Source organism: Panulirus ornatus, chromosome 67, assembly GCF_036320965.1.
Source record: "Panulirus ornatus isolate Po-2019 chromosome 67, ASM3632096v1, whole genome shotgun sequence".
Classification (NCBI taxonomy): Eukaryota; Metazoa; Arthropoda; class Malacostraca; order Decapoda; family Palinuridae; genus Panulirus; species Panulirus ornatus.
Genome location: NC_092290.1, coordinates 19,797,744 through 19,811,724, shown reverse-complemented (window position 1 = coordinate 19,811,724; position 13,981 = coordinate 19,797,744). Strand labels below are relative to the sequence as shown.

Here is a 13,981-nt window from a genome sequence, read left to right as displayed (position 1 = left end):
ACCCTCAACCCTACTGTACCTAATTACCTTGCTCTTATTCACATTTACTCTTAACTTTCTTCTTTCACACACTTTACCAAACTCAGTGGTGTTATGGGATAATATTAGTCTGAATGGTGAAGAACTTGAAATTATGAAAAGTGATTATGCATTCTGGACCAAAGTTCTATAAGGATGATGGTGGGAAAGTTACAGGTGAGTGCAGAGTCTGGCAAAGGAGAATAACTGGCCACATATAACACAAAGGAAATACATAGGAAGTATTCTTTCTCCCTTATCCCAAGGGATGATAAAGAAGTGCACAACCACCCCTACATTACAGAAGGAATGCAATTTTTGGAAAGCTACCTATAAAAAAAAAATCCAAAGTAACTATGTACAAAGGTCCCTTAACAACCATAAGGGACCCTGGTCAAGCATTCAAAAGTGTACCAAAGCAGCCTAGTTGTGTAAGCTACATAGGCCACCAGGCTGCAGCTTGTAAGGGTAGATAGCTCCAGAAGACTACTCCAAGTATACAAACTTTCTGCCCTATCATGAACAATGGGCATTTTATACTTCAAAAACATCTCTAGTTTTACAACCAAGAGACCATGAAAAGCAAAATGCAGCAAAAAAGTTATTGTTATGAAAAGTTGTACAGCATCAAGATCACTTTTGAAGTTCTTTATACAGCAAGAGCCACGCTAAGAAGAAAAATGCAGGCAGGATACAGGCAATGAGGCCCTGAGTGACATGGTTACCTCACTAGTGCATCACTGTGCACATCGTCGTACCATCACTGGGCTGGATCCCACCTGGCTGGGCTAGAAGCAGCCTGCAGCTGCCACAACATTCATCCGATGGGAAGGAAAAATACCAGACACTCCAGACTTTACATCTTGGTTGGTAAAGTAATATACATCACTTGAAGTGTGTACACTGAAAACTGTGGTTGGTAATGCCATGGTAAACAAGGGACCACTGTATTTCACTGGAGGTTTATTCCCAAGTTCCCACGGAAAAAAGTCACTATTAAGACAATAAAATCAGACTTATGAATGGTATAAACCTTCTTTAAACACAAATTTAAGAGAAAATTCATTACATTTTATTATTTATTTATTCATCATACATAATCAGTTTCCTACGTCAGCAAGGTAGCGCCAGGAAACAGATGAAGAATGGCCCATCCACTCATATGAGTGCATAAACGCCCACATATGCACATACACATAACATATATATACACATATACAGACATTTCATACATACACACGTACATGTTCATACTTGCTTGCCTTCATCCATTCCTGTCGTTACCCCGTCCCACAGGAAAAACAGCATCTTTATCCCCTGCTTCAGCAAGGTAGTGCCAGGAATACAGAGAAAAAGGCCCCATTCGTTCACACTCAGTCCAGCTGTCATGAGTAATGCACCAAAACCATGGCTCCCTATCCACATCCAGGCCCCACAGACCTTTCCAAGGTTTACCCAAGACGCGTCACATGCCCTGGTTCAGTCCACTGACAGCACGTCAACCCCAGTATACCACATTGTTCCAAATCACTCTATTCCTTTTTTACTCCATCATTCCACCTCCAATTTGGTCTCCTGCTTCTTTTTCCCTCTACCTCTGACACATATACCCTCTTTGTCAATCTTTCCTCACTCATTCTCTCGATATGTCCAAACCATTTCAACACACACCCTCTTCTGTTCTCTCAACCATACTCTTTTCATTTCCACATATTTCATTATTCATATATAAAAGTTGTGAATTCCACTTACCAGAAACAACGCTGATCGGTGTGTGAGGTGTAGTACACATCAGATGGTGGAATTGGGGCAAGTGGGGGGGAGAGGGAAGGGCAAAACATCTGCCAGAGCCTGTGAGTCATCACCATCTGCTTTATGCTGTACTAGCAAAGGTAAAGGTCTGGTGACATAAAATGTGTCCAATATCGTCTGCTTTATACAGTATCACCATTAATGCTCTTCAAAATCTTCAACTAAGTACAGTGCTTGGGGTCATCATCCAAGATTTGCAAAGCTTTGTCTATATAAGAAAAGACTTGAGATACATCCAGTGCAATCAAGTGATATAGGATGAGTGAAGCTTCTATACTTTCCTATTCATCTCCAGCAGCTCGCTTGTTCCAGCATCAACAGATCCTTATTTGACATATCTTCTCCATGGAAATGAAATTCTAGCAATCTAACATCAGTATTGTGTAACATCTTCAAATCCTACATCATTCAACTGAAAGTATGACAATATCTCACTGACTTTATTTTCAGTTTTGGAAAAGCTTTTAAAGCAGTGAATACACTCTGGCTATATATTTTCCCCATACACTTTTCATATGGGTGGATTGATTTCCTAGTATAACTTGTTAATGTTGTCCACTGTATCTATAATGTTATCGCCTTTCCAGAAGTCCTAAGTGATGGTTTATCCCTCCACCCCATCAACAGTTTCCATGAACTAGTGAAGTTTTCCTTTGGTAGTAAACCTTGAAGATGGTGATCATTCCTTAAGCCACTGGCTGGAGCAAAGCAGTCATGTTTGTTTTTGGGGGGATGTACTCCATTCTCACATTATTGGACATACAAACTGACTAAGTGGCTAGGTGCATCACCAATGATGAGCAATGCCCTGAATTGAATACCATTCAAAATTTGGGGAAAAAAAGTGAACCAGTCTTGGAAAATGCCTTCATACTTGACTGCGAAATGACAGGCATGCTAGGCTTGAAGGTTTGCACAGCACTTTACAGCCCTTGAATATCAATAATGGTACATTATCAAGGGCTTTACCTTCAAATAACATACAGCACTGCTTGCCAAAATCAGCATATGATCTTTTGAGGCTTTCAAGCTTTGTGATGAATCCAAATCACAGGAATCAATTATTCTAGCAGGAATACACTTCCAAAACAATGCTATTTCTTCTAAAATGAACACCTGCTTTCATGTGCAACACCAGCTCTGGTATACAACCACCTTCAGCAAGAATTTTTTCAGCCTGTCACAATACTCAAAAGCTGATTTGTATTAACACAGGACATCTTAGTGCTGTGCAAATCATGCCTTCTTATAAATCTTTCAAACCAGCCTTCAATATATAGAAAAGATTTGGCTTCAAAGCATCAATCTTGCTCACTTTGCAAATCCCTATACAAAAATTTTGCCTTCTGAATTATCACAATATTCATCACCATATTACATAGGGTTTGATCTTTGACCCACACATTAATTCTATATTCAACATCACATCACTTCTATGATAGTACAATGCACAGTTAGTAGTGTAGCTGCAAGAGCATCTGCCGTCTTTTTCTCTCATCACATACCCACTATTGACTTAGCAAGCCTATTTTTTCTGCATTTCACCTATATCAAACCTCCAAAACATATCAAGTTTTACACCAAACATTTCCTTTATGGGCACTTTTAGCACTACTACTACCACCTGCAAGTATCGGCTTCTTCCCAGACATTTTGAACACGGGTGAAAAACTACAGTGCTGAATGAGACAGCAGCAAAAACTTGATCACAGCACAATATTCAAAATAAAGCACATCAACTGTATGCTGATATCAAACAATCAGCATGAGCAAATATGATATACACTTGCAAACACTGAATGAAATGCATGTGAAGATACATGACAAAAAATTCTAAATTTTGGCAAAATTTTTCACTTTTATATTTTTCCTTCAAAACTAACCCCATTTCTATATGACTGAATTTTCATAAAATCACGTTTTGGTTTTGGTGGTCATACTTCACAAATTCCACGAGCAAAATTCTGAAACCCAAATATCTCAACATCTCTCAAGGGATATTATGATGCATACAATGCCACTTTGTCAAGCAACTGGCACTTACCTTGTCCCTGTATTGAAAACACCACTTATTCTCTTTAATGTTCCAGCAATATTTTTTACAGTACTAAAGACATTCAGGGGACCTACCTGAAATTAAGACTTTTGCAAAGCTTCCATTATTACGTTACAAATTTTGAGCCCCACTTGGCTCCTACTTATCTGATAAAACTTCATTCTCATTTATTGCAAGGATTGTCTTCCACAAGAAATTGTAATAGATGAAATTGCAATACTGTATATCAAATATATTTTCCCAAAGAAACCCAAGCATTAAGTGAACAGAAGCATTCCATACCCAGGAATTTTTGGGGTACCTGGGGTGGTAAAGTAATGCTGAGGGAGTAAAGGAAAAGCAAGCTCTTGCCAGAGATTCATCCAGAAAATATCAGGGTTTGGAAGGGATATGCACAGCCTGCATTACCTGTAATTTGGCAAAAGTTGCTGAATCAGATAATTCAGAGCATAAGATAAAATCACTCCACCAGAACTTGCTCGAGCCGCATCTCAAGTCTTCATCACCAATCCTTTGGCAAAAGTACATCAAATTATGTCTGCATTAGCTGTGATATGACAACAGGTGCTGAATCACACAATTCATGGGGTGACAAAGGCAAACTTAGTGCAACTACCTCAACTTCCCAGTAACCCTCACTCTATCCCATCATAATACATCAGCACCTCAAGCCCTTATCACCTATTTTGTTTAGTATCCATCAAATTTCATCTGCATTATCTGCATAATTGGCAACATCTGCTGGAGTGGATCATCTTGAGAGAATGAAGCCAAGCCTAGTCCATCTTCCTCTACCTCCTTGTAACTCTCACTCCTTATCCCACATCGGTAGCTACATAAGTCCTTATCATAACCTTTACCAGTACAGTTCCCCATATTTTCATTAAAATATGATTTAAATCATATGATTGGTAAGTTACTTCAAGCTAGTTCACTGATGTGGGTTAGATTCTGAATCTTTCTTAGAAATGTAAACCCCATTATAACAAAGGATTCTTCTGCTTGACTTATGATGTTTCAACTTATGACAGGGTATCAAGGATTGTCATAAACTATCCATTAAACTTAATTTGCATTATGTAAGGTATGGCAACAGCTGCAGAATCAAATAATCAGAGGGTAATGTAAACAAGACCAGTGCACTTCCCTCTACCTCCCAGTGACCCCTCAATCCTTCCTATCCCACTCTAGCAGCTACTTAAACCCTCATCATCACATATTTCTGCACCTTATCAGAAGTTTTCATTACATTATTATTTCTTTATTATACTGTGTTGCTGTCTCCCTTGATAGTGAGGTAGCGCAAGGAAACAGACGAAAGAATAGCCCAACCCACCCACATACACATGTATTTTTTTTTTATTTTTATTATACTTTGTCGCTGTCTCCCGCGTTTGCGAGGTAGCGCAAGGAAACAGACGAAAGAAATGGCCCAACCCCCCCCATACACATGTATATTACATACGTCCACACACGCAAATATACATACCTACACAGCTTTCCATGGTTTACCCCAGACGCTTCACATGCCTTGATTCAATCCACTGACAGCACGTCAACCCCGGTATACCACATCGCTCCAATTCACTCTATTCCTTGCCCTCCTTTCACCCTCCTGCATGTTCAGGCCCCGATCACACAAAATCTTTTTCACTCCATCTTTCCACCTCCAATTTGGTCTCCCTCTTCTCCTCGTTCCCTCCACCTCCGACACATATATCCTCTTGGTCAATCTTTCCTCACTCATTCTCTCCATGTGCCCAAACCACTTCAAAACACCCTCTTCTGCTCTCTCAACCACGCTCTTTTTATTTCCACACATCTCTCTTACCCTTACGTTACTCACTCGATCAAACCACCTCACACCACACATTGTCCTCAAACATCTCATTTCCAGCACATCCATCCTCCTGCGCACAACTCTATCCATAGCCCACGCCTCGCAACCATACAACATTGTTGGAACCACTATTCCTTCAAACATACCCATTTTTGCTTTCCGAGATAATGTTCTCGACTTCCACACATTCTTCAAGGCTCCCAGAATTTTCACCCCCTCCCCCACCCTATGATCCACTTCCGCTTCCATGGTTCCATCCGCTGCCAGATCCACTCCCAGATATCTAAAACACTTCACTTCCTCCAGTTTTTCTCCATTCAAACTCACCTCCCAAATGACTTGACCCTCAACCCTACTGTACCTAATAACCTTGCTCTTATTCACATACACATATACACATGTATATATATATATATAAACACATCCACACATGCACATATACATACCTATACATTTCAACGTATACATATATAAACATACACAGACATATACATATATACATATGTACGTAATTCATACCTGCTGCCTTTATTCATTCCCGTCACCACCCCGCCACACATGAAATGACAACCCCCTCCCACCGCATGCGTGCGAGGTAGTGCTAGGAAAAGACAAGAATGGCCACATTCGTTCACACTCGGTCTCTAGCTGTCATGTATAATGCACTGAAACCACAGCTCCCTTTCCACATCCAGGTAACACAAACCTTCCATGGTTTACCTCAGCACTTCACATGCCCTGGTTCAATCCACTGACAGAGCGTCAACCCCAGTATGCCACATCATTCCAATCCACTCTATTCCTTGCACGCCTTTAACCCTCCTGCATGTTCAGACCCTGATTGCTCAAAATCTTTTTCACTCCATCTTTCCACCTCCAATTTGGTCTCCCACTTCTCGTTCCCTCCACCTCTGACACATATATCCTCTTGGTCAATCTTTCCTCACTCATTCTCTCCATGTGACCAAATCATTTCAAAACACCCTCTTCTGCTTTCTCAACCACACTCTTTTTATTACCACACCTCTCTTACCCTTTCATCACTTACTCAATCAACCCACCTCACACCTCATATCGTCTTCAAACATCTCATTTCCAACACATCCATCTTCCTTCGCACGACTCTATCTATAGCCCACGCCTCACAACCATTAAACATTATTGTATCAACTATTCCTTCAAACATACCCATTTTTGCTTTCCGGGATAATGTTCCCGCCTTCCACACATTTTTCAATGCTCCCAGAACTTTTGCCCCCTCCCCAACCCTATGACTCATTTCCACTTTGATTGTTCTATCCGCTTTTAAATCTACTCCCAGATATCTAAAACACTTCACTTCCTCCAGTTTTTCTCCACTCAAACTTACCTCCCAATTGACTTCTCCCTCATCCCTACTGTACCTAATAACCTTGCTCTTATTCACATTTACTTTCAGCTTTCTTCTTTCACAAACTTTACCAAACTCAGTCACCAGCTTCAGCAGTGTTTTAGATATCTGGGAGTGGATTTGGCAGCGGATGGAACTATGGAAGTGGAAGTGAATCATAGGGTGGGGGAGGGGGTGAAAGTTCTGGGAGCATTGAAAAATGTGTGGAAGTCGAGAACGTTGTCTTGGAAAGCAAAAATGGGTATGTTTGAAGGAATAGTGGTTCCAACAATGTTATATGGTTGCAAGGCATGGGCTATAGATAGAGTTGTGCGGAGGGTGGATGTGCTGGAAATGAGATGTTTGAGGACAATATGTGGTGTGAGGTGGTTTGATCGAGTAAGTAATGAAAGGGTAAGAGAGGTGTGGTAATAAAAAGAGTGTGGTTGAGAAAGCAGAAGAGGGTGTTTTGAAATGGTTTGGTCACATGGAGAGAATGAGTGAGGAAAGATTGACCAAGAGGATATATGTGTCAGAGGTGGAGGGAACGAGAAGTGGGAGACCAAATTGGAGGAGGAAAGATGGAGTGAAAAAGATTTTGAGCAATCAGGGTCTGAACATGCAGGAGGGTTAAAGGCATGCAAGGAATACAGTGAATTGTCCTTTAGGCAAGTCATATACATACATGAATAGTAAAGGGCTTAAGAGTGAGCCCTGTAGCATGCCACTTGTGACCCTAGCCAACTTACTGGTGTCCTTGCTCCCTTACCCTACAGCAATCTATACACTGAAGAAGCCCATCCCTTATTCCTGCCACCAGCTCTAGGTTTTTAATCAACCTTCAATGTGGAACAGATTCAAAAGTTTTCCGACAGTCCTTAAACACAATCTAACCATCACTCTCTTTGATCTAAGATGGACCTCACCCTGTTACAAAAGTCTAGAAAGTTAGTTTCGCATGACCTTCTTTCCCTGAAACCATGTTGCCTCACAGTTATGAAGATTCTAGTCATCCATTCCAGTTTTATACACCACACTTGTTAGAGAAAAAACAGCATGTAGTTCAGCATGATTTTATATCACCAATTCTAAATATAGGCATGACAATTCCCTTCTGCCACATCTTTGGAACTACACTTTCTCTGCCACATCTTTGGAACTACACTTTCTTAAGTGACTTACTGAACAACGTTTCCAGTGGTCTTGCAAATGCCTCAACACATTATTTCAGCATATAGCTCAGGGAAGACTTTGTCACACCCATGGGCTTTGTAGAGGTCAAACTGTTTTAATAGCCCAACGAAGTCATTTTAATTAATTACTATACCTTCCAAGACTTCACCCCTCTCCCACCTTGGGAATACTAGAGCTTTACTGTCCTATACAGTGAAAATACATGCAAATTTATCACTCAACCACTCATATATTTCCTTAACATCTTCAAGAGTTCTTCTCTCCAAGTCCCTTAGCCTGATTATCTACTCTTTGACTGAGTTTGTTCCTGAAGAACTTACGGAAAAGTTTTGGATTCTTTTGCTTAGTCCAAAGTGTCATTTCATTTTCAAACGCACTGTGTCTCCCTCAATAATTTGCAGTACTCTTTCCTTATCATGTGCCAATTATATGCAGACTGACTGAAGTCTCTTTTCTGTATCCTCCATGTTACATCCCTGAGCTCTTAGCTTTATGACAATTCCTGTTGAACTATAGCTCTCTTTTGATCCTCCTCCTCCACTGGCCATCAAGGGTACCCATGTTCTGAGTTTTTCAATGCAGATCTTACATAATCTTCTATGGCACTGGCCTTCCTACATGTGATGAATATAGATGCTCCCTGACTTACAATGGTTAGACATGATTTTATTACTTTATGGGGTGAAAGTGATACGCATTCAGTAGAATCCATATTCCAAATTTTGAATATTTATCTTTTCTCGGGCTAGTGATGTGCAGCATTGTACTCTCTTGTGATGCTACACTGTGGCAGCAAGCCACACCTTCCAGTCAGCCACGCAATCACAAGTGTAAAACAACCGTTACTCTACAGAGTACTGTGTTGCCAACTTATTTGGATTTTGTGTTTTCCATCCCATCATATTCAGAAAATGCCCATCTGTGTCTCCTGCCTCTAGTGAGAAGAGGAAGGCAATTACTCGTGAGATGAAATTATAGATAACTGCCCAGTATGAACTTATACCTGAGAGACCAAGAAAGTTCACAGCAAAGAAACTGGCGGAGGTGTTTGCTACTATCAGCAGAGGCATACGGATGTTACAAAAAATGGATGTCAACTGCAAGAGATTTGCAAGAATTGACAGGCAGATACAAAATGCTCTTGCTTGTTATAGAGAAATATATAATGAAAAGAAGAAACAAACTGTACAGTCTTCCTGAAGAAATCTAAACCATCAAAAAGTGTCAATGCCCCAGTGTATTCCACCAGCTATTCTCGTGCCTCATCAGAAGAGAGAAATTGATGATCTAGTCGTTGTAGCATCCTCATCATCTAGCAATTAATTTTAGTGTTATATACTTCAAACATTCTTCAGGCCCAGTGTGCTCTCAGCTGTCTATGTTAATGATGAGTACCCATACAACCACTGTTTATATTTTCAGTACAGTATTCAATAAATTACAAGATATTCAATATTCTATTATAAAACAGGCTTTGTGTAAGATGATTTTGTCCAACTGTAGGCTAATACAAGAGTTCAAAGAATGTTTCAGGCAGGCTAGGATACACCAAGATGTTTGGTAGGTTAGATGTACAGAATTAAATGTACTTTCAACACAATATTTTCAACTTACGATTGGATTCTTGGAATGTAACCCCATCATAAGTTATGCAACTCCTTTCTCTGATCAATAAAGTTGATTAGTTCCACACAGATGCCTCAAATGTACTTCCTCTTTGGGTCCTGAGCCCCCCTCTGATCACCTTCTTACATCTTCGACTTCCATATATCTTTATTCAAAATTACCTAAGGACTAATTTCTATACTGCAATGTAAGACATAAAAATGAGGCAATGAAAGGGTGCAAGTTCAATTCCTTGAGGGGGTGGGATCTAATGATAAAGGCACTGCTGATAGCCTATTTCACAACGAGTTGTGATCTGGTACCCGCCTGCAATATTTTTTATCAGGTTTTTGGTGTCTATGTACGTAACCCTGAGAAGAGGCACTAGACTTCACCAGCTATGGAAACTGTCACATGTTTACAACAATGTCAGATATCAAAATGAGGCAATAAATGGGTGCAAGTTCAATTCTTTGAGGGGTTAGGCATTTAACGATGAAGGCACAGGTGATAGCCTGTTTCACAAAGTATTGTGATCTGGTACCTGTCTGCAGATTTTATTAGGTTTTTATAGTCTACGTACATATGTAAGCCCAAGAAGCGGCACTAGATATCACTAGCTACAAAGACTCTTTTGCCCCTTATGTATGCAGTCTTCCAAAAACTCATAATGATGGATGTCCCCAAGGACCAATTATCTCCTCTATTCAAAAATAACCTATATGGTCAGCAAAACACCTTAGCAATGTTGAAGGAAAAATCTCTACATCACATGTTACTAATAGCTTATATTTTGTAAACAAAGTGAGGAACATTAATTAGCTTAATCATAAACTCATTAGTTTTTATGTGAATTCCCTTTTCACTAAAGTTCCCATTGATGAAACCATCACATACCTAAGGAGGAAATTGCTTGATTTCAGTCTCGCCGTGCCCCTGCCCATAAAAACTTTCACCATCTTAGCAGAGCTTTGTGTGTCCAATAACGTTTCCCAAGATGATGAAGGTAATGACTGTAGACATAAATTTGGTCTTGCCACAGGAAATCCACCTAGTCCTATTCTCAGAAACTTATTCAAGGAATACTTTGAGACAAATTCTAACTTCAATTAATAATCATCCAAAAGTCTGGTTTAGATATGCTGATGATGTGTGGTCCTTGTGGCCATCTTCCCAAGACAGTGATGTTTTCTTTAATGAATTACACAACATCCACCACACCATCAAATTCAGGACTGAATTGGAAAAAGAAGGCTAACTGTCCTTATTTGTCCTTTAAGATCTACAGGAAGCCTACCAACTCTCAGAGATATATCAACTATTTTTCAGTACATGATTCTTCTGTAAAAAGGTCTGTAGTTATGTCTATGTCTTTAAGAGCACTACAGATATGTGATCCCATGAGCCTGTGGTCATATAAGACGTATCTTTAGGCAGCTACGTTATTTTAAGTAGTTTGTGAACAGGGTTTACTGGAAATGTGACAATGATGATGGGTCTAAATGTTTAGTGTTGCCATATTCTCACAACTTAGCTAATGTGAGAAAGGTTAACTAAAAAAACATTGCTTTTAATGTTGCCTTCCAGTACAATAACACTATCACTAAGTCCTTAATTAAAAGTCCAATAGCTGGGAGTGTTCATGCCATCAAGTCAAATGTAAGGCATGTAAAGATGCATATATATATATATATATATATATATATATATATATATATATATATATATATATATATATATTGGCCAGACTAGAAAAACTGAAACTGAAAGGTGTTATTGGCACTTTCACTCAGCACGCAGGGATGACCACAAAAATGCAATCTATAAACACTGTTTCCTTGCGCTACCTCGCAAACGCGGGAGACAGCGACAAAGTATAAAAAAAAAGAAAAAAAAAAAAAAAAACACTGTCATGAAAATGATCACCCTTAAGACCTTAAAAATGTAGTTATTTCATACCCTTCTGCTGATTATGCTACCAGTAACATCACTGAATCTATCTTAATTGCAAATACTTAGAACTTTAATATGTCCCCATGCAACTTTAAAGCCCATCCTATTATCAACCAAATCATTATGAAAGAATTAAGAGACGAAAACATAAGAAAATTTGTCCAAGATGCATCTACCTACCTAGGCAAACCCCTGCAATGCAACCCCCTTTAACCAAACGGCATCCACACTCTCACTTTAACCGTTACTGTCAGTCAGGCCTATGTGTTGTCTACGATGGTAGACACTAGATATCACTTCTGCTGTAATGTTGGGATTTAAATAAGTTTATCAATTATTGGCACCTGATGAAAGGTAGTCTCCATAAAACATGTTTGTGCCACAAGTATAGAAAAATTACCTTAAATAAAATTCTATGAACTCCTGAAGTGCGATTTCACCTTCATAATTATCACAGACTAGTGTCCAAAACATTTCAACACAACCTCTTCTGCTCTCTCAACCACACTCTTTTTATCACCACAATTCTCTCTTAACCTTTCATTACTTACTAGATCAAACCACCTCATACCACCACTGTCCTCAAACATTTCATTTCCAGCACATCCACTCTCCCCCACACAACCCTGTCTATAGACCATGCCTTGAAACCATATATTGCTGGAACTACTGCAGTAGAGTTGTCCTCTGCCAGTGACTTGTTAAGGGTGAGGCAATAAAGGATAAGAAGCAGCACTGGAGTTCACAAGTTATGGAGACTCTATTGCTATGGCCACCCACTCGAGGGTGTTCCAGTTGGAACAGGCATCAAAGATATAGGTAGACGGATAGATAGATATATAGAGAGATAGAACTACTATTCCTTCAAACAAACCCATTTTTCCTCTATGAAATAACAGTCTCTTTTAACACACATTTACCATCACTCCAAGAACTTTCTCCCCCTCCCCCACCCCATGACTCGCTTCCACTTCCATGGTTCCATTCACTGCCAAGTCCACTCCCAGATATCTATAACACTTGACTTCCTACAATTTTTCTCTATTCAAATTTATATCCAAACCAACTTTACCCTCAACACTGCTGAACCTAATAACCTTGCTCTCATTCACATTTACTTTCAACTTTTTCCTTTCACACGATTTTCCAAACTTAGTCACCAACTTTTACAGTTTCTCACTTGAATCAGCCAACAATGCTGCATCATTGGTGAACAGCAACTGACTCACTTCCCACACCCTCTCATCTCCAACAGACTGCATACTTGCCCCTCTCTCTATAACTTGCATTTACCTCCCTAACCACTCTGTCAATAAACAGATTAAACAACCATGGTGACATGACACCCATGCCACAGACTGACCTTCACTGGGACCCAATCATTCTCCTCTCTTCCTACTCATACACATACCTTACACCATTGATAAAAACTTGTCACTGCTTCTAGCAGCTTACCAACCACACCAAATATTCTTACGATCTTCCACAGAGCATCTCTATCAACCTTATCATATGCCTCCTCCAGATCCATAAATGCCATACACACAACCATCTGTTTTTCTCCAGATCCATAAATGCCACATACACAATCATCTATTTTTCGAAGTATTTCTCACACACATTCTTCAAAGTAAACACCTGATCCACACATCTTCTACTACTTCTGAAACCACACTACTCCTCCCAATCTGAATCTATACACATTCCTTCTCCTTCTCAATCAAAATCCTCCCGTACAATTTTCCAGGTATACTCAACAAACTTATCCCTCTGTCACTTTGAAACTTATCTTTATCTCCTTTGCCTTTATACAAAGGCAATATACATGCACTCTGCCAATCCTCAGGCACTTCACCATGATCCATTCATACAGTGAATATCCTTATCAACTAATCAACAACATAATCACCCCCTTTCTTAATAAATCCAACTGCAATGCCATCTACTCCCGCTGCCTTGCCGGATTTCATTTTCTGCAAGTCTTTCACCACCTCTTCTCTCTTCAACAAACCACTCTCCTGCCTCTCTCACTGTACACAGCACCTTGACCAAAACGCCCTACATCTGCCACTCTATCATCAAGCACATTCAACAATCCTTCAAAATACTCACTCCAACTCCTCCTCACTTCATC

The 13,981-nt window shown here is 39.7% G+C and overlaps 1 protein-coding gene across 2 annotated transcripts in view; it reads right to left on the bottom strand.

The window, feature by feature from the left end:
• LOC139747087 (YTH domain-containing family protein 2-like) overlaps positions 1-13,981 on the bottom strand; it is a 141,199-nt gene that overhangs the window by 119,622 nt on the left and 7,596 nt on the right. Inside the window, exon 1 of one of the 2 annotated variants that reach the window (XM_071658895.1) lies at positions 1,771-2,285. The exons of the other annotated variant lie outside the window; for it this stretch is intronic. Coding sequence (XP_071514996.1) covers positions 1,771-1,810 — 40 coding nt within the window. The 5' untranslated portion in view covers positions 1,811-2,285. Of the gene's footprint in view, positions 1-1,770; positions 2,286-13,981 lie in introns of those variants that run through there. 2 annotated transcript variants of the gene reach the window in all.